Raw genomic sequence first — 27,917 nt, 5'->3', positions numbered from 1 at the left:
TTCTTATCCTCATAGTAAAATGGAACTAATAATACCTATTTCACATAGTTGATGATGTAAGGATTAGTATAGTTATATATAAAACCTTTATGATAGTACTTTGCACTTAGCACTCAAAACGTGGTAGCTAATGATAATGTCAACTAATGTTTTTTAGAGACAGAAATATCCTATACAAGATTTCAGTATAGGAGACAATTTAAACAGTATGAAGGATAGTTGCAAAAAAAAAAAAAGGGAAGAGAACATGTAGAGGGCAAGGAAGCACCATGATGACAGAGAATGATGAATGAAGGGAAGAGATGTAGGGACATGAGCTGTCTCTCCCATTTATGAAAACAAAGTGTCCCTTTTGAGTGAGATAGGGAAAGAGACAGATCAAACAGTGGACAGAGAAGATTTGACAGTTCGGTTCTAAGGTGAGTGTGTTAATCAGATTACATTTCATTTGACATATCCTGCTGTTTACTTGGACAGTGATGTCGGACTAAGTTATTACTTATTTCTATCCCTTGATATTCTGATTAGCTCATCAGCAATCAGTCACTATTCACAGCTCTTCAATTGCTTTTATTAAAGAGCAAACCCCACTTCTCCCAGTCAGCAAATTATTCAGGTTTAGGAAAGAGTAATGTCTTTTCAGAGAGTGTTTGCCCCAGGCCAGATAAGATGTAGTCATGCTGCTACAAGATTCTGGATGAATCATGGGACCTTAAGACAAACTTTAAGTATCAAATGGTTTCTAGGGAATTTAAGGGCATGCCAGACATCATTGGATTAACTCAGGATTGGATGATTTTTGAGAGGGAGCATTGAGGAATTGGTTAAATTGTATTATACCTTGATATGCTGGCTAATTTTGTGAATGTCTTCTTAGTTTGGGCTCTGTGAACACAAGATGCATGTTATTCTTACATGTGTGCTTTTGTGTTTATGAATTAGAGTGAAACTCCCATCCAGGTACTACTGTAGCCTAGATTATCATGATCCTTTCAAGATTCCTGAGAATCATCCGTTCTCTTTGGAAGAGGTCCAAGAGCCAGTCTCTACAGGTTGACTTTTTTTTCCACACTAGATTTAACCTTGAAAAGTTATGTACAGAATGAATATTTTATAAATTGAGTCATATTTTCCCATCCTAAGGAAATCTGTTCTTACAGAAAAAAAATGGTATTGTCCTTTTCTAGTGAAAATAAAACATTTATATACTAGCTTTTTTTCAGTGAGTATTCTGCATTTGTCATCATATAGATTACAATAATTTTCTTCTTTTTTTCTTTTCACCATTGCACCTGTGGCATATGGAAGTTCCCAGGCTAGGGGTTGAATTGGACCTGCAGCTGCCAGTCTACACCACAGCCACAGAAATGCAGGACCCAAGCCACTCCTGAGACCTACACTACCGCTCACAGAAATGCTGGATCCTTAACTCACTGAGTGAGACCAGGGATCGAACTGGTATCCTCATGGACACTCTCTGGTTCTTAACCTGCTGAGCCACAATGGGAACTCCAAATTACAGTTATTTCTATTCAAGAAGTTAGCTGAATGGATCCATGATCTTGGACACACAGTTATATATGGATATTTCAATGTTACAAGATTTATCCCTGAAGGTGTGGGACTTAAATGTTTAAGTAGACACATTATCCATGGTGTTGTGTCTTGCCTTTATTGACATTGCCTGATGAGTAAGGCCATAAAAAGTTGTCTTTTTTATAAATCTAAATAAAAAATCTTCTCTCATCAAAGCAGGACTTTAGATGGATCAGTGTGAACTTTAAAAAAGTGAGTATGCGCAAAGCAACGCCAGCATTAAAATAGAGCTGTATCTGTGTTATGTGTTTAAACTATTTTACCCTGCCTGTGTTTTTTAACAGTTGAGACACCAGTCAGATTTGTCTTTTGAATGTTGAAATTTGTAAAAGCAAACTAGACCACCCTTATCCAGGACCTAGAAAGTATGAGCTGTGATATGTTGATTCACCTGGCAAGGATGTGCAGTGGCTTTAAATTTTATGCTGATTTAGTGAGGTTCTAAAAGCCAAAGTGAAAGACAAAAAATTCCATAGACAAGTTATGCTAGTAAATCCTTTAAATCACCCATAAAGTATAATATGTGTGGTTTTGTGTATACAACTCAGAACAATAATTCTTTTGCACAACCTGGTCTGAGAACCATGGGGCTAGACTAAAGGAAGGAACAAAAGGTGTGCAGCCTGGATGCTGAGACCATTACTTCTTTATGGTAACTCCTCAATCATGACAAAGTGAAGAGTTCCAAAGAATGCATGCTTACCTGTGGGATTTACTCCATTCTGCTGTAGGTTCAAGCCTTTCTACAGACATGTTAATAGATTTGCTCTTTTTTGTTGTTGTTGTTGAAAGCATCTTTCCTGAACCCAGGTAATGTGATGGATTTAAATGTAAATGTTGCCTGTCAGGCTCACATATATACATTGCTCTTTGAAAAAAAGTACAGAAGAATTTAGCCACCTGCTTCCTGTCTTTCTAGGTTTGGATTTCCCACTGTCCAGTAGTGACTTACATGCTCTTGCAAATTGGCTGCCATCTCTGGGCCAGTTGGAGATAGGAGGAGTGAAGTTTTCTGGTATAAGGCTAGCCCTACACTGGCACATTTGAATATCCTATATACCATTGGGTTTTCTAGGTCTTCTGTTGATCTTCTTGAGGTTGTTTTTGTGTGTGGTAATCACCTCATGAAATTGTGTCTACCTAGATTCTCTGTGGTAGAGTCATGAATATGTGTGTTAAAATTTTTATGTATGTATTTTTGGGGTATGTGAGAATAGGTGTTTTTAGAGAGCTACGTAGGTGATTCTTCTGTAACCAGCATGTTGCCTTTAGAACCCAGCAATTAGGAAAACCCCTGGGGGGTGGGATATTTTGCCACAAGAGACTGAACATTTTTTCCCCTTTTTTAGCTTAAATTATTTAGGAAATGGCTATTGTTTTTTTCAATCTAGATTTAAAAGGATGTAATTTCAGTTATTAAGTGAATCAACCATTTATTAGGCAAATCATCCGTAAGATTGGTCTTTTAGTAGATATAAAATTAGTATAATTAAGTTTCCATATTTTAAAAATTGAATACCAACCAAGTCATTTATTCACTTGGGGTGCTTAGGCCTTTGATTTCCCCTCCCAGGTATCACTGAAACAATCACTCGAGGTTTTGTTTGATTGTTTGTATGCTTGTTTGTTTATTTATTTTTGTCTTTTGTCTTCTTAGGGGTGAACCTGTGGCGTATGGATGTTCCCAGGATAGGGGGTGAATTGGAGCTGTAGCTGCCAGCCTACACCACGGCCACAGCAATGTGGGATCTGAGCCGCATCTGTGACCTCTACCACAGCTCACGGCAACGCCAGATCCATAACCCACTGAGCGAGGCCAGGGATCAAACCTCCGTCCTCATGGATACTAGTCAGGTTTGTTAACCACTGAGGCATGACGGGAACTCCTGTTTGTTTATTTTTAATAACTTGAGTTTTGAATTGTTCTTTTTTCATTTTGGAAAAGGACTTGATATTTCTCAAATTTTAGTTTAAGCTCAGGATTTTACTCAACCTTCAGTTTGAAAAGGAGGAAAGCATTTCACCTCTGATTTACTACGGTGGGGAGCCCTATCAACATTAAATTTCCTGTACCCCAACAAACTGTCCCTTCGCTTGTCCGTTCTGATTTGTGGAGTATTTTCTTTAATGCTTCGTCCCATCCATTCTAGTTTTCCTGGGGTTGTTTTATCAGTTATGCTCCTTTTCTTTATACATAGTCTCTTTCTCTCTCTTTGTGTCTTTTCCTCCGCTTGTAAACAAAATCTGTTTCCTCACACTAAAATAACCGACCTTTCTCTCTACCTTCCTACTCTTCTGTTTGCCATATCATTTTATCTCTTTGCTTCTCTATTCTGGCCAGTGTTCTTGAAAGATTGACTGTATTTATTGCATCTACATCTTGACCTTTTGCCAGCTGACTTCCACTTTTACCACTTTACTGGAATTCCACTTTCAAGGCATCACCAGTAACTTCTGCCTTTTTTGCAGTCTTTCCTAAACCCTCATCCTCTTTAACCTTTTTGGCAGTTAAGTGAGGATGTTGATCACCCTCTCCTTTTTGACATCTCTTCCATTGACGTATATATGACACTTCAGGTTCAGTCTAACTTTTCTGCCTGCCTTGTCTCTTATTTCTTCTTTGCTGAATCACCCTCTTTTTACTACGTAAATGAATTTAACATGTTCTTCTGCCTTTGTTGTCCCTCCCACTTTTTGTGCATTCCTTCTTGCTATATTTCAGCTCCAGATGCTAAGATAAAACTATGGGGTATACCCCGGGGGTTTGGGGACCGAGCTCGACCCAGAGGGAGCATACCTGAGATGGCTAGTGGAAGGGAGAATGAGATGGAGACCCAATGTTGTAGTTAAGAAAAGGTACCCAAATATTAAGGCAAAGGTAGGGATGAAAATGGGAGAGTAAGCAATAAGATTGGTAGTTTGGATGATGGGATATAGGATAGACAAACAGGTCAAGAACATGAATGTGTATCTTCTCCAGATCATTTTGTACCTGAAAGTCTATGCATGTTACCTGTGATCAATATCCCTTAGTTACACTGGGGCTTTGGCATCAACAATCATTTCTCTGGGGTCGAACTTCAAATTTTCATCTGAAGCCTGCATTAGACTCTCTTAGGAACCAGAGCTCTAGTTCCATCTTCCTCTTAGATGGTTTCACCTAGATATCCAACTGGTACCCCAAATTTAATGTGTCCCAAATTTAATTTATCTTTCTCCCAAAATGAACTTCTTTTGGGGGTTCCTGATATATCACTATTCTGTGTTATTCTGGATCAAAAATTCAAAGCCATCTTTGATTCTTTTTTTTTAGCCCACATCCAGCAATTTGAAAAGTATTGTCAGTATTCTTTCCATGATGTCTTGTAACTGGCCTCAGCTTTACTTTCCTTTTACTTCACCCCCTGATTTATTGGCTGGCTGCTACCCTACCCTCCAGAGACAGCCCCTTATTTAGTATCCCTTAACCACAGTTCCCTTCATTGCTGCCAGTATAATGTTTCCAAATTCAACTGCGAATTTAAAAGACATTTTAAACTTCTCACAACATTCCTAGCCAAGGAAAATTGCTATCCCTCTCAGTGTTATTGTAGCATTTATGCTTTCTAGCCTGTGTATATACGTGTAGTTATTATATATTAATACATTATGTTATATATTACATGTATATTTCTGTACATGAATTATCAATCCCTATAGATTGTAAGCTCCTTGGAGGGCAGGAACTGTGTCATACCATGTATCTCTATTCCTTGTATTGACATGCAACAAATACTTATTAAATCGTATTAATTAGCTAACTGGATTGGATCAAATTTGATTCCAGTTAATCCATAGGATCTGTGATAGTCATTTTAATTTGATATTAATTTCATTTTCTGTGCATTTGTTTTATTCTGAAAAGCTTTTTTATTAAGCTGTGCTGATGGCATAAATGGAACAGTTAACTGGAAGACCAAACAGGCCAACAGTTTTATTATCAGCAGAAAAATGACTGCTGGGAAGAAAGATGGTGAGTTTAGGTTGTAAATCTAAATCCCTTTTGGGGAGTCACTTATATGTCTGCTTCCAGTACTGCTTTTGCTTTTGCAGTCATGTGTGGATTTTTTTTTTTTTTTGATAAGTCAATCTGAAAAAACTCAAATTTTGTTTTCTTCTAAAACTTCTGATCCTTTGTGTTCTTAATCCATTATTCTCCAAGTTTTTTTTTTCCTTTGCTCTGGTTTTGCCTTTTTTAAAAAAAAACTAAAAATAATTCTTGTTTTTAACCTATCATTGCCCCTTACCCAGTCACTAGCTTGCCACTTATAAAAATTGTCCCAGTGTGGTTATTATAACAATTTATTTCTAACATTGAAAAACATTAAGAAGTACATTTAACATAAATCATTTAAAAACAGTATTTATGTAACCTTAGAAAAATGGTCATAAAATATTTTGCCTAATTGTGGATGATTTTTTTTGAATAATTTTTGTTGCAAAACCAAATTGATATGTTTTGCTATTAAATAATTAGATGGCACTTGTTTTCTATGGAAAAGATGGCCTGACCCTTGGATGATTGATTGTCCTTCTAAATTTTTCTTCCCTATCTTTAATGTGTCCATTAGCAATATGTCAGGACCTTTGAAATAATGCATTTTATCAGGGAGAAAAAGACTTACTTAATAACCAAAAGATTAGTTGTTTTAAAAATATTAATTATCATTGTGAGCTTTTACTTAATATTTCTGGATTATTTGTCTTTACAGTCCCTCTTAAACATCCCTCCTCCCCCCCACACACACACACGCCTGCACATGTGCATGCACACTCTTTTGGCTATATGTGGTCATGCATATTAGCAGGACAGTAGCCTAGTTTCCATAACTTTGGGGTAAACATATCTATTAAAATAACAATTTTAAAATATTTTGAAAAGAACAATAATTTTTGGGGGGTGATAAAATGGCCTTACTGCCAGATAAAAATTTCTAGGTCTCTTGTAGAAGTGATTCCTGTCTTACCTCATGTTCTTTTACATTTCTGAGTTGGGATCACTCCATTTTTTCCCAGTTAGCACCAAATTATTCTCCAGCTGAAATCTCCTATTTCCAGATCTGTTTCATAGTAGGACCAAGGCTCCCAGCATCTCTTCTGCTCTGCTGTCTTTAAAACAAACCCACAAACACCTTTGCTTTTTTAAGGGATTTTTCACCTCTGATATCTATAAGAAAACAGTTTTGTAACAGTAACTTCTTATGAAAAGATCACAAACATTTCTTTTAAAAGGCACTAGATGCACTTCATATCAAGCACATTGTTCTCCTGTCAAAGCGCATGGTTCCATAGTCCTGTCCCCAGACCCTTCTTAGATATTCTCAAGGGATTTTTCTCTGTTTCCTTCAAGGGAATCACCCCTGACCACCTCATCTGGCTTGCTTCTTAATCAGGTGGAGAACCTTTAGCTCCTTTGGCACATCCATGATTCCTGTTTTCTAATCTTTCTAGTGATGGCCCAGATGACCCTCAGTGTTGCCATCTGCAGTATACTTCTGTTCTGTCATCTCCCAAGGACCTGGGACCTACCCTGCTTTCCTGCTGTCTCACACGTGATCACGAAAGACTCTTCCTCTGGACTTTGTACCATTTTGCACTAAATTGAAGTCTTCCTTTCCCTTTTCTTCAGTTTCTTTTCTTTAACTTTGATCCCTTGAACTTCTGTGCTCTTTAAGTATATCCCTCTGTTCCTCTTTGATTTGCCATCAGGTAGTCTCTAACCAGCTCTTATACCCAGTTGAGTCATTTGCTGTGGTGCTTTTCTTAGTGAAATGTACTATTCCAAGGCCTTTAACACAGTGTTCTCAAGAGATACTTATCTCTTCCTATTTCATACTTAATACTTACACAGGAACTCAAACTGATTTTCTCCTTGAAACTTGGGCAATAACTGTAGTTTTCAAAATAGAAATGATCAATACATCTTGAATCTACTGAAGTAACCAGTTCAGATGATCATGTTCTCTTATTTCCTCAGTTTCTCCTGAAGTCATTCTTTAGCCACTTCTCCCTTCCAGGTCTCCTCCTCCAGTTTAAATCCTATCATTAGAGTTCTGCATTATTAAAGTATCTTATACAGAGAGTAATTCATCAACTGTGTGGTGAGAATTGTTTCTAGTAGCTTAATAGAAAGAAGATTGAAAATGTTCTCTCCGATATCAAATGTTCTGCGAAGTATTCTTAACCATGAAATTCAGCCTTCTCTTTTTGACAATTTCAAGAGAGCACAAAATGTTATAAGAGCATTTACATAGTAAAATATCTTTAGCAATTATATTTTTATGTAACTTTCTTTGAAAATAACATTCCAATTCTTAACTTTAGCAGTGGGTTGGTGCCTCTTCTGTAAATAGGATTTTGAGGCATTTGGAATGTCAACACTTGTGGCATCATACTACCTTGACATGTGTTAATTGATCACAAAAATCATAAGGAGCACTCTGAGCATGAATTCCCTTCTCTTTTTACTGGGGTGGGGATAGAGGAATTTAAAATTTACCTCTAGAATAATATAAATAAAAAGAGAATAAGCCTTCATATTACTTAGTTATCTAGTTCACTTAGATAAACATCTTCATATGCTCCTTCCTTGCTTACTGAGTTCTCAAGTGGGCCAGCCATAGGTTTACTGATAAACTTCTGTTGCTTTTTTTCCCCAAGAAATAAAGAGAAAGTCAAAATAATCATCATGTTCTAATTTCCTGATTATTTTCAACTTAAACATTAAACTTTAATTGGACATTCATGGGAATGAAGTAATATGTACTCTGAACAATTTGATAGAATTGTCTTCTGCCACCTTAAAGAAGGCTCCTTCCTAGTTTACTGACTGATAGTCAAGGGAGTGCATGGCTCGAAGATACAAATATCTCTCTAGATAACTTCTTTTCCTCTATGGTTGGAAAGGAACAGGAAGTGCCCCTGAAGCTGAAAATATGCATTCTTCTTTGCTTCTGAAAGGTAGCAAAGTGAGGAAGGAAGATCATAAAGTTTCAGTACTTCAAAAGATGACCTATCAGAGCTGATAGGTCTGGTCATGAAGGCTGAAATGTCTCCTTCTAAAATTTGGGTTTGTTTCTTTCTTTAAACAAAAGAAACTTCAGATTGGTGTTTTTCTTGAAATTGTGATTGTTAACTTCTTCCAGTAGTGCATGTAATTAGGATAACTTCATGAAATGATAGATTATTTGGTCAAACTCTAATTTATCATAAAAAGGAGATAGAATTATGAAAGTTACAGTGTTAGAAAACAAAATGAGTTTTTTCCGTGGTGGGTTGTAATAATCTAATGGACAGCTACCAAATTATAACTTTATGTTATTCAATCAACGAAATTCATGACAACCCTGGTTCAAGTTCTGGCTCTTCCTCTCACTAGTCCTGGAGGCTTGAACTTGTCACTCAGTTTCTCTGAGTTCAGTTTTGTTATCTATGAAACAAATGACTTAACTCTCCTGGGGAACAAATGCATGCCAACTCCAGTTGGTATTATCTGTCAGGCTTGAGTAGAATGCTGAGGCCTTGTCCAAGCAGGAAGTAATGCAATGACCTTAGCAGAGAAAGTTATTTGGCATGCCCCAACAGGATGACATCTAAAGCCCTTTTCAGTTGCAGCATTCTCTGAGACTGAATTTATTGATTACCAATTAAAAATGGTTTGCAACCACTTTCCAACTGACATTTAAGAAAAAGCCAACAAAACAAAACAAACACATGTGATCATTCTATGGAAAAATCAAAATATTTAACTCCAGTTTAGAAAAACAGTTTTAGTAGGTGGCTTCAGTTTGGGGGTTGGAGGGGACCTCATGAAGAAATTGTCCTGCTTTTTGTAGAAAAGATCAAGTGGTGGTTTCTTTTCTACGTCAAGTAAAGAAAAGTAGTCCTATCTCTTAGAGGAATGAAGTTTTAAAAGGCAATTTAATGCTTCCCCGTGATGAATTCTACAGCCCAGGCGTGGACTGTCTGTGACTGAAATAAAAACAATAGCTGACCATGGCCAAGTGAATGGCCTTCAGTACTTTGATGTTGAGTAAACTCAAGGGTGAAGGGCAGCCTGCTGAGAAGAGTTTTTGATTCTAAGCCAAGATTTATAAAGCTGAACTGATAAAAACGCAAGGTGAATTTTCATGAGGGGAAAAAAACCAAAACAAAACAGGTTGTATACCTGGCTAGATATTGATGCCTCTCAAAATATTTTTCTACAGACATTATCTTGTTTAGTAATTAAATTTCACTTAGGCTATAGAAACAACACATTGAAAAGTAAATTAGGAAGGAAACCCTAAATGGCTCTGAAAACCCTGAAATGAGTTCTCTTGATGCAGACATAGCAAATGGGATACATCTCTTATAATCAATTCTGATTAATCGGTAGTAGGTTCTTGGAGTATTGTGTATACAGGGGCTCTGAGCCTCTTAAAGAGATTTTTAGCTATTAAAACTTTTAAAGAAAAGGCAATTCTTATTTTTTTTGTCAGTATTTACATTTTTTTTGTCTTTTTGTTGTTTTTGTTGCTATTTCTTGGGCCGCTCCCACGGCATATGGAGGTTCCCAGGCTAGGGGTTGAATCGGAGCTGTAGCCACCGGCCTACGCCAGAGCCCCAGCAACGCGGGATCTGAGCCGTGTCTGCAACCTACACCACAGCTCATGGCAACGCCGGATCGTTAACCCACTGAGCAAGGGCAGGGACTGAACCTGCAACCTCATGGTTCCTAGTCGGATTCGTTAACCACTGCGCCACGACGGGAACTCCAGTATTTACAATTTTTAATTATCAGAGATGATCATATAGTAAAATAAGTTTTCAGCAATTGTATTTTTGGTATAATGTTCTTTTTAATAATATTCCAGTTCTTAACTTTAGCAGAGAAATGGTGTCTCTTCTGTAAATAGGATTTTGAGGAATTGTGATATCTAATTGCTTAGACAAAAGTTTATTTTAAAAGCTGTACCAGATAAGTGGCTATTCAGTATTATCTTTGTATCTGAAGCAGATTTAAAAATCTTATTCATCATTCTTATCCAAGTTTTTTTTTTTTTCAGGTAATACTATTAAAGCAATGAGATACTGTGAACAGTTGGAAAATATGCACTATCTTGTTTAGCAGATTTGCACTCGGTTAAAGCACCCTTGTCGTGCTTCCCAATGAGTAGCTTACATCTTAAAACTCTCTGAACATGAGAGGCAAATTACCAAATTGAAATGCTTTTAGAAATAAGCTTCAATTTCTTAATAAATTACTTACTTTAGTGCATTATAGTCTTAGGCTGATATTTAGCTATTGCTAAGGTTAATAGTCACTTAATAGATCTCTTTAAATTACACAGTATATTTCCCAGATGTCAAATGTGTAAGAAATTATTTTACACAACACATTAAATCCTAACATGTGGTTTGAATTAAGACTTTCTGTGTACACTTATTTATTTCTGAATGCATTTAATACATAGAGTTTATGCTGTGCCATCTCCTCAAATAGTGGCTGTCTCCCAATTATAGTAAGATCATCTTTTCAGGAGTATACTATGTCAACTAAGAATCAGGCAGTATGCCACAAAAGAGCCTCTGGGTAGCCAAAATAGATGTGGCAAATGCAGGCTCCTGTTTTTCACATCTTAGCAGAGACCTCCGTGCGTTAAGACAGTACAAATTTGTTCTTACTTTAACTCGCAGTCCCACCTCATTTGGTAGTATGGTTTCTAAACCTGCAGCAGATTAATAGCAGCAAATTAGAAGGGATGGAGAAGCTGTTAGAGGAAACACACTGATAGCAATGAGAAATGACAGCTGACAACTTGTCTATGGATGAGGAAACAGAAAATCTATAAAACACACAACCTTAAAAAGCATTAGCAGACGGTGACCCACTAGCGCTCCTGTGATTGGTAAATGACAAGGCAACCAAACAGTCCATAAGGGTGTCATTGTATAATAGAGCAGAGTGAAATAATTGATGTGCCAAATGATGATCTTATACCATAATGAAAAAGGATCGACCGCCAAGTGCTTTAGAAAACTCGGCTCTTTAAAATGTTTCCTTCCTATCAACTGTTTAAAATATGCTATAAACTGTTATTTTTACTGTTTTTTCTTAAGCCACAAAAAATAGAGAATATGATATGTGGACCTTTTAAGGTGATTAATTTCTTAATAAAGCATCTATGAACAAGAGATACACATGAAAGATACCTAATAGAGGTCACCTTGACATGAATATTGACAATACTTTATGACTTCTTAAAGATTTCAGCAGAGAGACAGCTTTAAGATTTAAATCTAGCTGAGACTTGCAGCCAGTTTATCTTTATAGTCATGTACTTATTCTTGTTGGTGTAGAAGAGGGACTTTTTGTGTGCTTGTGCGTGTGCCTATGCCATTAAAAATAATCATTGTGATAATTGCAAAGTGACATGCTGTAGAGTCACTAGCAATGCACCACCATATTCCTTTCAAAATTTGATATTTAATAAATACATCCAGATTTTCTTTTGTTTTTAAGTAATTGTAAATAAGCACACAAATGTGCCCCCTCATATTTTTAGTTCATTGTTGCTCCCATAGGGAGAAAATTTCAAATGGACTATTAATAAAGGGAGACAGAATGCTATTTAGCTAGCATGAGGTCCCACTTTATTGCTGCTACCATCACCGTCTGTTACTTGGTTCTTGGCTCTCTGCTGTTGCATAATATACATTGTTGAAATGGTTTGTAGTTTCGAGACCTTATGACTAAAACATACAGAGAATGGTTTTATGAAAAGATTTTGGTAGCACGTTAACAAGGGATATTGGAGCTGCAAGTAGGGAGGGTGAAATATTATCCCGGCCACTTGCCCACATGCACTTTTGATCTTCTCAACTCAAATATGTAATTTTTCCTTAAACCATTCCATTATTTATGACTACCTGTCTTCAGTTTTTAATCTTTGCAAATCTAGCTACCCTTGTGGCTTGAAGATGATGTTTTTGACCCCCTGTGGGTTGGGCTTTTGGCTTAATTGTTTTGCCCATTAATGGTGATGGATTTGCATGGATTTAGCCACACACTGGTTTCCAGTTTCATTTGTATCCAGTGGCATGTGTTTGCAGAGGTAATGGATTTGCAGTCGTAGACAATTGCAGAGCCATGCGATACAGAGAGTGGCCAGACCCTGTGACCTCAGCTTGATTAGCACGGCACTGTATGCTTGTATATTTCAGATAATGTTCAGAGATTGTTCAAGGATGTATAACTCAGAGATTCTTAGAGTGTTTACATAGGATTTTCAAGACTTGCTTTTAGGGAAAACAATAGCTTCAATCTTACTGTTTGTGAGTACTGCCTAGACATATGTGAGTGCAACATGTGTTCACTGTTTAGTAACAGTATTTGTTGGTATTAGCACATACTCTATCAGTATTATTTATATAGCTCATGTTTGGAAAAAGAACCTATAACTTTGAATTCTATGTGTCATTTGTTGTTTCCAAAAGGAAGCTAGGTGTAAATGCTGCCCAAATAGCCTCTGTTGAAGAGCTATTTGTTTTGCAAGTAACAAATGGGAAAGATAAGGTAAAGGGGGCACTTCTCTAAAATATTGTGTGGGTGCCTATAATTTAAACTGATACCACAGAAAGGAAGTATTATTTTCACAAACAAAGCATAGTGGCTTAGTCATTTTCCATTTCTAGATGATGAATGTGTCGTACATCTGTATCATGTTTTCTCAAAGTGAGTGGCATACTATACTTAAAGTGAAGCAGGCTTTACTGCAGAGTTGCCAAGGTAACTGACCAGCAAGTATGCAGTTCAGCAGATTGCAGAAAGGCAATTGAGTACACTGAATAAGGAAATGTGTATGTCATCTTCAAACCCAGGAGGGCCATGGTATATTGTGGCTTGGCTCTGGAGATTGTAGGAATTTTTTTTTTAATGAAAGCAGAAAGTAAGATGTTCTGTGCTAGTCCTTGAAGTGAGGTGCTAAGTGGTGACAGGTACCCTTCTTTGGTTCCATTTCAGGCTCTGCCATGGGCCATACAGAAAATAGAAATTATTCCAATATTATTTAATATGAACAACCTTTCTTTTTGATTTATAAGCCATCTTTTACCATCTTCTGGAAGCAAAAACTAAGGGAGACTGCTAGTAGTTTATAATATAAATGGAGGATGGTAACCCAAAAACTGCTACACACATATGAGAATTAAAGTTACAAAACTGAAATTGAAGTGTTATATATATTTACTACACAAACATGAGAACTGTTCCCCTACAGTGCTTTGTATTAGAATGTGTTCATCCATTCAACAGGCATTTATCAAATTCTTCACACATGCCAGACACCTTTCAGCTGCGGAGAAAACAACAAAGGTAAATAAAGTTCAGTGCTGGACTCCAAGGTGTTTTTAATCTCTAGAAAGAATAAATTAGATAAACTCTGAAGGGATTCCTTTAGATTATGCACAATATTCCTGTACTTTGGATGTAGGATTGTGATCTAGAATTTAAACACCTTTCTGTTTAGAATGAAGTAACTTCTCAGCAAGAGTTCACAGCTCTCCCTAATTTGACTCTTCTTCTGAGTTTTCCCTCCCGTAACTCACATATACTCCTGCATCTGGCATCACTGGCTTGGCTCCCTTTCTTGAAAGAGCCGCACAGTTCCCCACGATGGTATCTTCCAGATTTCATCACTGGAATTGCCCGTCTCTGAGTTTCAGAATCTTGCTAGTACTTTGAAAGCCATGTTGAATTCTCCTTCTTACATAAACCTTTTCCAGATCTCCTCAGCCTCCATTGCTCCTCACCATCTTTCTGAGTATTGCCAGAACAGTTTGTCTCTGAAGCCATACCTAGTTAGGTGGGCACTGGGCTCCCAAGCCAGATGGTGAACTCAGGAAAGGCATGGGTTGGGTCTCTTTCATCTTCGCATTCTCCACGGCACCTAGCATTCAACAGATGCCATGGAATCCAGCTGGTGAATCTCCAGTCTCATCCTCACTGTTTTTCTATGATTCATTCATTCTTGTTTTGTTGGAATGAGACCATTTTCACAGGTGAGTGAGTTGTTCTTGGGTAGGGGTTGGGTACTTTAAATGCCATGGGAAGACTGGCTTAAGAATGCTGGTTCAAAACAAGTCAGGAAAGAACGAGTTTACCTACATACCTGGTTTAAAGCTAACTTGCCGCTTCTTTCCCTGTGTTACATAGCCTTTGAAGTTGTTTTTAGTAGTAAAGCTATGGGTACATGAAGCTACAAGCCAAATATTTTAGTTTAGTTCCTTATTTTTGGCAACCATCCACAGAACTGAACTGCAGGGACACGTTTTTACAGATAAAAAAAGTTTTGTGGGAGTTCCTATTTTTATGCTGAAAAATTTACTGTCAGTGATTTTGCCATCCAGGGCTTTTAGTTAGTTGTGAGCCCGGAGTGAGCAGCCTTGGGTTCTTAAGGTTAATTACTACATTTGCAAATCCATCAGTGACTAAGAGAAAGAACTTGCCTGATAGAGTTTATCTGTTTAAAAATTGCAGCCATAGCCAAGCAGGAAGATAGAAAACCAAAGGATTGTAGAGGTGACAAGGGTAATGGCAGTGATGTGTTGGTGGAGATGATGATAGCAGAGGAAAAAAAAATAAGTTGAAGCTAATCAAACCAATTTGATCATTTTAATGTGCTCACATCATCATATATCTTAAGTAACCAGTAAATCATGAAATCTGCCCCATTTCACTTAAAGAAATGATTTGCACTGAATTTTATTATGTAATTATTATTGCTTATTTAGGAGGTAGCATAATAGACTAGATTATATGTGTGAATTATTAAATGTCAAGATCAGGTAAAGTGGAATTAATCATTTCTAGGAGAGAGATGAGGAATAATGAAGAGTATCCAATGCATTTTTATAAGTCTGTATGAAAATCCCCTTACATGTAGCAATGGTGTTATGTAGTCTGATATGCTTTGTCTAGCAAACAATACAGTGGAGATTTTTACCATTTAAAAATTACTCTTTGTACTTTGTTTTGAAAAGAGGGAAAAAATTGTATAGTTGCTCAGTTCTCATGATAGATTTTGTTGGTAATAATCTCTGTGAAACTACCAAAAAGATATTATGGGTGTCTATTATTTAATATAATTTAAAGTAGTAAATGTGCCTAATTCTGATAACATGGCATTTGAAAAGTCTGTAAACACCCCAAGTTGAGAGGTGTTCCATGTTTTGTCCTAAATCCATTCCCCTTAACAGTGTCTTGCATGTTGCTTCAGTTTTCCCAGAATGTTCTACATAGTGAAGCCTTCTCTATCGTGTAAGTGAAGTATCAAAAGCAAACCTCATTATTTGTCTATCTCTTATCTTCCTTCTTTGTTTTCAGTGTACACTATTTTCTCCAAGGTGCACTCTGATCGGAATGTCTACCCATCAGCAGGTGTCCTCTTTGTTCATGTTTTGGAAAGAGAGTATTTTAAAGGGGAATTTCCACCTTACCCAAAACCAGGTATGTCGTTGGTGGGAGAAAAAAAAAGTAGTTGATTTACTAAATTTTCCTTTGGGTTCAGCATGCATAATCTAGATGATATATAACCAGATATTATTAACATTATTTGAAATGGTTTAGTTATGTGATAAATTGGTTGTTGTAGGATAGTTCCCATTTTAAGATTAGAAATTTAATTATGGAAGGAAATAATTCATTTTTGAATTTTAAAGAAAGCACATTTTTGATTTTCTAGTCTTGAGTTTTGTGCTTCTTACAAATGATTTACCTATATTCTCAAAGAAATAGTTATAGCTGTACAATTAATGATTTTCTATATTAAGTCTTAGAGTCATACACAGTACATTGATTTTTGGAAAATGATACATATTGTAGAAGAGAATGAAATATGATATTAAAGAGTTCTATAGCTTTTTCAATATGATATAATTTTATATAATTTCATAGTAATATAATGGAGATTAATTTTTCTTCAAAGTAATACCAACTATGAAGTCTTATTTAATTTAATATTGGTTTAAATTATATTATGTTGGATTGTCTCAAATGCCATCAAATTAATGAAGATACAGAAAGAATAGCAGAGAAAATATGTTATTATGTTTCTTATTTAAGTGACAAATAAAAATGAATTTTCTGAAAATCATAGCATTAAAATTAATATAAATACTATTTTTATGGATTATATAATAAATAGAATACCTGAAAATACTCATAAAATATAAGTTAAGCATGTTCTTACCAGCATTTTTTTTTAAAGGCAGTCTTTTCATCAATTATTTAAAAAATGATTTCTCACGAGGCATTCTGTGTTTGCAAAACTCGATAGCTAAACCTTTTGAGCAGCAGCTTTAACATATAGTTGAGAGAAGAAGAAAACATGTAATTAGGAGTATAGTTTCTGGGGTTGGCCAAGATTAAATCCTAGTTTTACCACTTAATATGACCATGAAGAATTAACATGGAAAATTACATGTTTCATCAATAAAATTAGGGCTAATATTAGAACTACTTTTGTTGGTATGTTTGAAAATCAGATGCAGTAGTGCCTGTAGAGTCCAGGCACAAAAGGGCCAGGCACACACCAATACTACTCTTTATTATTAATGTCATATTATTACAGTTCTTTTGGATTTGTAATACCATCTTTTCCAGCTCATCCTCTAGTGTTTTAAAATTATGTAATTTTGTTTTGATGATACTTTTGTAATTTGGAGACATCCCTTAAGATTTGTTTGATAGTGGTTCAGAGTTTCATGAAAGCTAGTTATTTCATTGGCAGAACTTTTCCACTGCTATGTGACCAAAAAAGAAAAAAAGAAAGAAAGAAAGAAAAAAAGAAAAATTTCCCCAAAATTGTATGAATATGCTTTTTTTGCTGCTTCAGATCCCTAGACAAACTAAACAATCAAAAAGATCGTTTCTTTTCATGATGTCCTAATCTAAATTTCCACATGGATTTTTTTTTTTGATGTGTATTTAATTTGCTACAAATGTAAGAAAAAAATTTTGTGTGTGTGTGTGTCTTTTCTAGGGTCGCATTCATGGCATATAGAGCTTCTCAGGCTAGTGGTCTAATCCAAGCTGTAGCCACCAGCCTATGCCAGAGCCACAGCAACTTAGGATCCAAGCTGCATCTGCGACCTACACCACAGCTCATAGCAACACCGGATCCTTAACCCACTGAGTGAGGCAAGGGATTAAACCTGCCACCTCATGGTTCCTAGTCAGATTTGTTAACCATGGAGCCACGACGGGAACTCCAAGAAAAAAATTTTTAGATAGACTTTTTTATTGAAACTATAAAAGCAACATATGAAATTAACTGTCTTACACCTTACTTCTGTGTTTCTTACCTAGGTGAGATAAGTAATGATCCAATAACATTTAATACAAATTTAATGGGTTACCCAGACCGTCCTGGATGGCTTCGATATATCCAAAGGACACCTTATAGTGATGGAGTTCTATATGGGTCTCCAACAGCTGAAAATGTGGGGAAACCAACAATCATTGAGGTAATTTACTTAGAGCAAAATTGTGTATATATATTTTTCTTTTTGTAATTTGTGTTTCACATGTTGTAACTAAAATTACATGGCCAAAAAAACAAAAAAAAAGGGAGTTCCCATTGTGGCTCAGTGGTAATGAATCTGACTAGTATCCATGAGGGTGTGGGTTCATTCCTTGGCCCAGCTCAGTGGGTTAAGGATCTGACATTGCTGTGAGCTGCAGTGAGGTCACAGACGTGGCTCAGATCTGGTGTTGCTATGTCTGTGGCGTAGGCCAGCACCTGCAGCTCTAATTTGACCCCTAGCCTAGGAATGTCCATATGCCACGGTTGCAGCCCTAAAAAAAAAAAAAAAAAAAATTACCTGGCAGTGTTTTTCAGTATTCTATCCTTGGAAACATACCCAGTAACATTTGCAAATGTACCATTCCTTTACATTCATTTACAGAGTTTTTTGTTTCAGCTTTTATATAAAAAGGGACAGTCTAAATTAGTGGAAAAAATTAAAAGACATTAAAAAATGGATTGTTATGAATTCTACTTAATAAAATGAATATAAACTTAAAACACTTATTTCCCCCACATTCCAGTTTCAAAATTATGTTCATTCAAATACAGTCATTAAGCAGATAACTTATGACCCCCTACTGTGTGCTAAGCATTATGAAAGGTGCCAGTGGTAGAAAGATGAATAGTGGCTGTGTCCTGCCGTGCCTTACAATTCAGAGGTTGAAGCACTAGAATGGAAACTCAGACTTAGCCAACACTGACATAACTGTTATAATAAGAAGGTGCTTTTGATGCAGAATTGTAAGAGAGTAAATAAGAATCCACAGAGTAGAAGGAAGACTATTTTAGGCAGAAGATACAACACATCAAAATCTTGGCGGCATAAACAAATCCTTATGGTCTTAGAGAACTACAAGTGTGACTGGAAGACAGGATGCACTCCAGAGGGCACATGATGGGAATGGAGGCTTGATGTTGGGGGCAGGGGGGCAGATCTTTCAGGGCTCTGTGAGCCATGATGATAGGTTTGATCTTTATTTTGGAAGTCATAGTGGTGTTATAATTAATCAGACTTTTACTAGTATCTAATATCATGTCTAGACAGTATTAGAAATTCAAAACAATAACAAAAACAATGATGATATTGAAACTTTAATGAGAGTTAATATATTACTTTAATGAATGGCTATAAAAGCTAAAAGTGTTTTACTCTTTGCTATACCTAACAAAAGCAGAATTATAATGGAAATTAATGGCAGGAGAGTCCTTCTGTAGTTTTAAGCCCAGTTGCCTTCAGGATCTTAAATTAGAGTTTAACTCTTCAATTCCATAAGGACTTACTGGTGATGATCAAGGCACTAGCATAGGAACTGCTAGTGGAATTGCCAGGAGTTTGTACAGGTCCTGGGTGGCATGTTTTCTGCCTGGACAGATTGTCAGAGGAGTACCTGCTTTGGATTTTTCCCCAGTTTTAATCAGCCATGGGCTATGGATATGAGTTTTCATGTTAGCCAAAAGAAGAACGTGTTTCTTCATTTGAACTGGAGTTTGTATTAACATGGCTTTTAAATAATTTCTACCTATAAATCTGCTTTCTTAAGGCAGTGTAGATATAAAATAGAAATATATGTAGGTAGATATAAGAAAAAGTTTATTTTGAATTATTGCCAAAATTATTTTTTAAATATTCATTAAAGTTATAAAATAAATGTGTAAATGTATGAAACCACATTGATGTATTAAAAAAGAAAAACAGCACAATTACCTTGATAGACACAGAGAAAGCATTTAATAAAATCCAACACCTATTATTAATAAGAAAAAATAAATCTTAGCAAACTAGAAATAGAACTGAACTTCTTAATGATTTCTTTTTTTTTGGCCACAGCATGCAATGGCTTGATGTGGGATCTCAGTTCCCAGACCAGGATTGAATCTGGACTGCAGCGGTGAAAGTGGCCAGTCCTAACCGCTAGACCACCAGGGAACTCTCAGCACTGAACTTCTTAATATGATAGGTTATTTACCAAAAGTAATAGCAAACATCATTTTTTTGATGGGAAAACACTAGAGGAATTCCATTTAAATTCAGAAACAAAACAAGAACAACCCCTCTATCAAATCTATCACAGAATATATTAGAAGTCCTATCCAGTGCAGTAAAGAAAGAAAAAGAAATACCTAAGTATTCGAAAGGAAGAAATGAAATAGTCAACGATATAAAGAGTCTATAGACTATTAGAATATTAAGAAAGTCTAGGTGGAGTTCCCGTTGTGGCTCTGGTAACAAACCCAACTAGCACCCATGAGGATGTGGGTTCGATCCCTGGCTTCACTCAGTGGGTTAAGGATCCAGCATTGCCATGAGCTATGGTGTAAGTTGCAGATGCAGCTCGGATTCTGCATTACTGTGGCTGTGGTGTAGACCTGCAGCTTCAGCTCCGATTCAACTCTGAGCCTGGAACCTCCATATGCCACAGTTGTGGCCCTGAAAAAAAAAAAAAAGAAAGCCTAGCAGTAAGCTACAGGATCAATGTAAAAAATGCAGTTACATTTCTACACAAGAATAGCAAGTATTGAGAAAATACATATTTTTAAAAGCTACTATTTTTAATAGCAACAAAAATTATAATGTACTTGGAATGGATCTAATATCAAAGAATTCCTATATAAATAGTTCATTCAGGGATAGGAAGATTCAAAATCATGAAGGCATTACTTTCATGATCTGTGGATTTAACATAATTCCAATATAAATCTCAACAGGTTATTTCATAAAGGTTGGCAAGTAATCCTAAAATTTATAAAGAAGATAATGGCTAAGAAAAATTAAGGCGCTCTTAAAGGAGAAAAAAAGCAGGGAAGGTTTCTTTCCTTTCCAGAAAAGATTTATTATAAATCTGTAGTAATTTTTTTTTTGTCTTTTTGCCTTTTCTAGGCCTGCTCCCACGGCATATGGAGGTTCCTAGGCTAGGGGTCCAATTGGAACTGTAGCTACTGGCCTACACCAGAGCCATAGTAAGGCAGGATTTGAGCCAGGTCTGCGACCTACACCACAGCTCATAGCAACACCGGATCCTTAACCCACTGAACAAGGCCAGGGATCAGAACCCGCAACCTCATGTTTCCTAGTCGGATTCGTTAACCCCTGAGCCACAATGGGAACTCCATTCTGTAGTAATTAATCATAAGGTTGTATTGATAGAGGAATAGACAAATTAACCAATGGATAAAATAGCCCAGAAACCAATCCATACACCTAAAGAACAATGACATATGTCTAAAGAGATGGTTCCAAAGACCATAGATTAGGCAAAAGGCGGTCTATTTATTGACCGGTGCTCAACCATATGGCAACCATAAAATTAGATTCTTACTTCACAGGAAATACAAAATTCAATTCTAGGTAGGTTAAGGATTTAGCAAAATTTTAAACTATTATATAAGAATGTAGAGGAGTATCTAAGTTTGAGCCTAGAGAAGGATATCTTAAATAATTCCTAAATATTTTTTATTTAAAAGAAAAGATTTGTGAACTTCGGCTCATCAAAAGAAAACATTAAAAAGACTACTCACAAGCCAGAAGATGATATTTTAAATATATGAGGCTGACTAATGAGAAGTATATAAAATATAACAAAGGACTCCTACAATTTCAAAAAGAAAAAGACATGGACAGACCTTTCACTAAAGAGGAGACCAAAATGCTATTTAAGTATAGAAGCTTACACTCATCAGTAAGGAAGAATATTCAAATTAATACCACATTGAGAATTTTACCTTCAGTAAAGTCCATCTCAGTGTTTGTGGAAATTAGCATAACCACTTTGGAAAACTCAATATTTCACAAAGCTGAGTATCAGTGTACCCTTCAGTCCCACTTCTAGGAATACATCTAAAAGAAAAACCTGCAAATATCCACCCAAAGGCAATGCACTGTGGTGTTCATTGAGCAATGTTTGTGTAGCAAAACATTGGAAACCCACAAAGCCATGGAGACCCATAAGTCCATCAGCAAGAGACTGGATAAATAAATGGTGGAGCATTCACACACTGAACATTTACGGCAAGCTTAAGCTTGCCTGGCAACACGAATAAATGTTTTTAACCTCATGTTGAATAAAAATACGAGTTCCAGAAGACTGTAAACAGTTTACCATTTTTATGGTGCTCAAAACCCAGCAAACTGAACAATGTGTTTTAAGCATGCATGTGTTTATAATAAAACTATGTTTTAAATGAAAAGGATCATAAAGATAAAATCCAAAGTGGCTGTTCTGGTTGAGAGAGGCAAGGGGGTAGGATAGGAGAGAAACACATGTGCTGAGTAAGGACTCAATGGTTTATTATACCTTACTACCAACATATAATATTGTGGATATGTATCAGATAATATACTAAAAAGATGGTTAAAAACTTAGCCTATCTTTCACCTAACACAAATAGTGATTATCTATAAATAACTCATTTCTACATCCAAATACAATATTTTCAGTATTTAAAAATATTCCAGGGAGTTTCCATCATGGCTCAGACGTAACGAACCTGGCTAGTATCCAGGAGGTTGTGGGTTCGATCCCTGGCCTTGCTCAGTGGGTTAAGGATCTGACATTGCTGTGAGCTGTGGTGTAGGTTGCAGACAAGGCTTGGATCCTGCATTATTGTGGTGGTGGCATAAGTTGGCAGCTACAGCTCTGATTAGACCCTTAGCCTGCGAACTTCCATATGCTCTGGCTACGGCCCTAAAAAAGACAAAAAAAAAAAAAAATTCCATTAGTTATATAGTCATAAGATTTTGCACGTCTTAAACTAATATTGAATTATATAAGTTCAATAATTACTTTATTCAGTAGATATTTATTAAGCATCTAAAATAGACCGGCTACTGTTTTAGAAATAGGGGATCAAAAAAGTGCACACATGCATAGTATTTGCTATGAAGGCCTTCCCATCATCATAATAAGTAAAATTTGATTGGGGATATTATAGTGTTTAAATATCTCATTAGATGTGAGAGAAGGATTGCATTCTATTATAGCTGTTAAAATTAAACATTAAATATAAAATCAGATAATAAAATTCTTCCTCCTGATTTATAAAGGGTTCTTCACTCTCTTGTGTAGCCTGTGATTTAAAATAAAACTTATTAGAATTTATGAAATTTACGATAATTAAATTTGTGGTAATTGTTGGAATGCTAGCCATAAAAATATTACCATTAATTTGAAAATGTCTAATCTTTCTGAATATTAGCTTTGAGATATTGTAACAAACAGTGTCTAGTTTTTTTTTTCATTAAGTGTATAATTAAATTTTTTGCAGGGTAGACTTTTAAAATTATAGGATTCCCAAATATTTCTTGTATTCCTTCCTTTGCTTCCTGTGAACTAGTTTATTTTAATGACTAGTCTTAATTTTTGTGTTCAGTCTGAACCTAATTGATCATGTGTCTCAGCAGAAAGCAGCAAAGAAGTCATTAAATCCAAAAGAAATTTGACAAATCGTGGAGAGAGAAGTTCTTTTAACTTTGTGGAATAATATGCTTTTCAGAATTTTTCAGAGTATGTACTTTTAAATATTGTTAAAGGTTTGGAATTTTTTATTTGAAAATTCTTTCCACTGTTCTCTCATATTCCTGCTGAGTGTGATGTGTTTTAATTAAAGCTTATTTATGATGCTGTTAAAGTATTTGATACTTGTATTAAAATATGCAAAATATTTCTTTTTAGTTTGAGTCAATTTTCTCTTACTCTTTTGTCTCAGTGTCAACTAAAGCTGCATTTACTGCCAGGAGCTGTGCTGGGATGCTGAGACTTTTACACGTCATTTGGGTTTTGTTTTTTGTTTTTTTTTTTTTTTGGTATTTTTGAGGTACTACAGGACTGTCTGAATGATTTAATATCTGCTATAAAGTTAATTATTCCTTGATTTTTGAAGCCATATCCTGCTGTTGGCCTTTGCTTTGTTTGTTGTTTGCAGTGGCTGTTTCTGAGTTGACTTTGATGTAAGTTCATTGGCTCTGCAAACATTTACTAATATTTGACTCTGTGAAAGGATTGATTTGTGTTTTTGAGCATGTGCCATAAGCTTCGTAGACTGTGATCCCTTCTGCTCCCTGTTCCCATTGAGAGAGAGGATTTTTGAAGGGTTATTTGGGACATTTTTTGACTGGCTGGTGTGCAGTTAGTACTGGATGCAAACAACACAGAAATGTACTTGTTTTAAAGTGTGCTCCTTAAGCTCCATTTAAAAGTACACAAATATATCATTTTGAGGTTTTTTTTTTTGAAATTTTAGAATAGCGCTGGTAAGTAATTCATAATGGTTAATCCATTTGCTGATGATGCATCTGCATTGCTACTAGCACTTAACAGTCTTCTATAAAAGGGTTTTTCTGATTTTAACGTGTTGTTTTAGCATGTTAAGTAGATCTGACTAATTATCTATTTTCCCATAATATTGCTAAAAGCTCCGAGTTCTTATTGCCCAGAGAAGGAATATTTTGTAAGTATATAAACAAGTAATGAAAATGGAGAGAATGACAGTTTGTTTTCATTTTGTCCTTAATAAACTTCATTTTCCAAATAACATTTCACTTCTTTAATATGATTTTCTTTTTCTAACAGATAACTGCCTACAATAGGCGTACCTTTGAGACTGCGAGGCATAATTTGATAATTAATATAATGTCAGCAGAAGGTAGGTATATGGAAAAATATGTTGATTGTTTCCTTATGTGCAAGAAGTATTTTATTACATTTTATGTTTATGTAAAATATAGTTAAGGATTTTAAAACACCACAGACCTACTAGAACTAATGAAATAGTAAAATGTAGGAAAGAAAACTAAGCAATATTTAATTTGTTATAAAACATCATAATGTGTTATGGTGCTGAGGATCTCAAGGTAGGGAGCCAAATATGTAGACCACTTATTTTTCCAGGTTTTGGTTAAATCATCTGTAAACTAGGACGAAGAATACCATTTTTTTCATAAGTCTGAGATAAGGTGGCCATCAGTTAAAGCTCAAAATGTGCTCCACATAGGGCTGATTATAGAATACATGCACGATTGGTATTATTTTACTTCAAAACCTGCCATAGCTAATAGTCCAGTTGTATGTGATAATAAAGATTTGTTGAAGTTCTCACTGTGACACACTGGGTTAAGAATCCGACTGCAGTGGCTTGGGTCACTGTGGAGGTGTGGGTTCAATCCCTGGCCCAGGAACTTCCATATGCAACGGTGTGGCCATTAAAAAAAAAAAAAAAAAAGAGTTGTTGATGGACAGAAATAAACTGTGCTTTGGTGCTTTGGGTCACAATCTCCTTTCAAAATAGCTAATCATGCATCCATTATTGCTGGAGTCCATCAGTAATTTAGTTACACATGGACAAACTGTAAGTGACACCTAGAAGCTTAGGGACACAGAAATATGCCAAGAATTCCATTCTCAAGTATTCTGATGCTAGTTTGACATTTGATTGGGGAAAAAAACACACCACCATAATCTTTGTGATTAAAATCTATAAATCATAGGATACTATACCAGTTATCATTTATAAGAGTGACAGAAGAAGAACTGATAAAGCATTTCCCCCTCCAAAATAGTAAAATAATTGTATCTTGGATAGGAAAATGCTTACTTCTATTTACTAGTAAAATTAAAAACAAATGAGCAAACACAGTACCTTTTATCAGGGCCTACTAATTTAGAATTTGTAGTAATTCAGCAAAGGCTAAGTTAAAAATTACCTTTACACTGTGTGAAAGAATGGCGTTCTTGCCGTGGCTCAGCAGTAACAAACCTGACTAGTATTCATGAAGACGTGGGTTCGATTCCTGGCCTCACCCAGTGGGTTCACGATCAGGCATTGCCTTGAGCTATGGTGTCAGTCGCAGATGCAGCTCAGATCTGGCATTGCTGTGGCTGTGGTGTAGGTCGGCAGCTGCAGCTCCAATTTGACCCCTAGATGGGGAACTTCCATTGCCACAGGTGCAGTTCTAAAAAGACAAAAACACAAAACAAAACAAAACAAAAAACCCACTATATGAATGAAAGTATTTCTGTAAAGTTGATAATACAGTGCATATTTGGGAAGATTGCCTGAAGATTTTGAACCCCACAACATGAGTTTTCCCCCAGCATTTTAGCTGGATCAATTGTAGACAACAAGTATGCTAGTTTAAAATTTAAAATGACTTTTATATATGAAAAGAAAGTAGAAGGGCCAGTTCCTTTTGCCTGGACAGAAGACCCTCTATTCATTTTTCCATTTCCTAGGGACTTTTCTTAGGTATTCATGTTTGGATCAAGGAGATTTTTATTCTTGACTCCAATTGTAATTGGATACTTGCATCCAGTCCAAGCTGTCCTTGTAGAATCAGAATACCCTTAATGAGCAGAGTGATTGCAAAGGTCTCTTTCTCCTTGGGAATTCATCAGTACAGTTGCCTACTTACATTACAGTGGACTTAGACCGCTAACCTCACTGTTATGCCCCCAGAGGGACTCAGAACCTTTTGTCAGGTGTGAGGGTCCCTACAAACTAAAAGATAATCTGGTCTACAGTTTGAACCTCCTCCTTAAGTCTGGTCTCAGTCCCGTGGATATAGAGTATACAGGCATCCAACAGGTGATGCTGCTGTGTCAGGACCCATGTTTAAGCAGATACTAATGGAAGACTACAATCCGAATGCAGAATTGAAAGTTGGCATTAGGGGCTGTTTATCTCAATCAGAGTTGAGGGAGGATAAATACATGGCTTTCGAAGCCTTCTTTTCCATAGGGGTCCCTGAAAACCAGCGATCTAAATGACAGGCATTTTTCCTTGCTCGACTAGATGGAATGCTTGTGGACACTAGGATGCATCTCATTGAGCATGCCGACGTACATGCTATTTCTCCCAGATGAGGTTAGGAAAAGTTACAAGAGTTGACTATCAGGATAACCATGCTCAGTCCAACTCCTTGCCCAGCTGTCTCCTGCTGTGGGAGACCTAATGAGAAATTAGTCATGTAGAATCACACAGCATGACGCTCAAGGAGAGTACATAGAGTGATTCTCTAAATTGAGTTTAGTGCCTCAGAGGCCTGCCACCAATGTGTTGGCCTACTGTTCCTTTGGCCTCTGTGATGTCCAAATATAGCAGGCATGGGATTTCCCCAAAGTTAGAAAGCTACTGTGACTCATCTCTGGGAGGGCTGGCAGCAGCACTTGGCCCGGTAGACAGCAGGCAGCTGTGTGACCTGGAGCCTTGCAGGGGTGTGGCAGCAGCAGGTCTCAGAAAGGAGCCCCTAAGGAAGGTCCCATGGATGAGGGAAAACCAAATCGTAGTTCTCCAAGGAGTAGCATTGGTAATAAGGAAAAAGTTTTGCACACTTTTTTAAAAAAGTGGATCTAAAAACAGTGAATGAAATTAACAGGCGATAGACTTCTAGCACACTCAAAAACTATATTTGGTATTATTTACAAATATTATTTATTGCCAAGAAACTGTTCATGACATTTTTCTGCATGACTCTTTCTCAGTGTGGGAGAAAATGTAGCATGATGAAGCTACTGTTTATCTGTATAAAACAGGAAACTTATCTACATAAAAGAGAATAAACATATCATATTTTAGAAGATTGCAGATGGCTATATATCAAACAAATCTAACGAAATCATAAGCAGAATAAATTACAGTGGAGATGAGTAAAGAGCCTTCTGTGATTAGGGTGTTGAAAAACTTATTCTTTAGAGAGAGGCATTACACTCCAGGAAACTCTCC

At 36.3% G+C, this 27,917-nt stretch overlaps 1 protein-coding gene across 2 annotated transcripts in view; it reads left to right on the top strand.

The window, feature by feature from the left end:
- Positions 1-27,917, top strand: part of SGCE (sarcoglycan epsilon) — a 71,564-nt gene that overhangs the window by 10,817 nt on the left and 32,830 nt on the right. The window contains exons 2-5 of one of the 2 annotated variants that reach the window (XM_047753172.1): positions 5,501-5,608; positions 16,001-16,123; positions 17,984-18,141; positions 24,770-24,842. In XM_047753172.1, the coding sequence (XP_047609128.1) occupies positions 5,501-5,608; positions 16,001-16,123; positions 17,984-18,141; positions 24,770-24,842 (462 nt within the window). The remainder of the gene's footprint in view (positions 1-5,500; positions 5,609-16,000; positions 16,124-17,983; positions 18,142-24,769; positions 24,843-27,917) is intronic. The other variant, XM_047753173.1, reaches the window with a different exon arrangement.

This window comes from Phacochoerus africanus, chromosome 11 (assembly GCF_016906955.1).
Source record: "Phacochoerus africanus isolate WHEZ1 chromosome 11, ROS_Pafr_v1, whole genome shotgun sequence".
Lineage (NCBI taxonomy): Eukaryota > Metazoa > Chordata > Mammalia > Artiodactyla > Suidae > Phacochoerus > Phacochoerus africanus.
The sequence above is the reverse complement of the archived record's forward strand: the minus strand, read 5'-3'. Positions and strand labels throughout refer to the sequence as shown.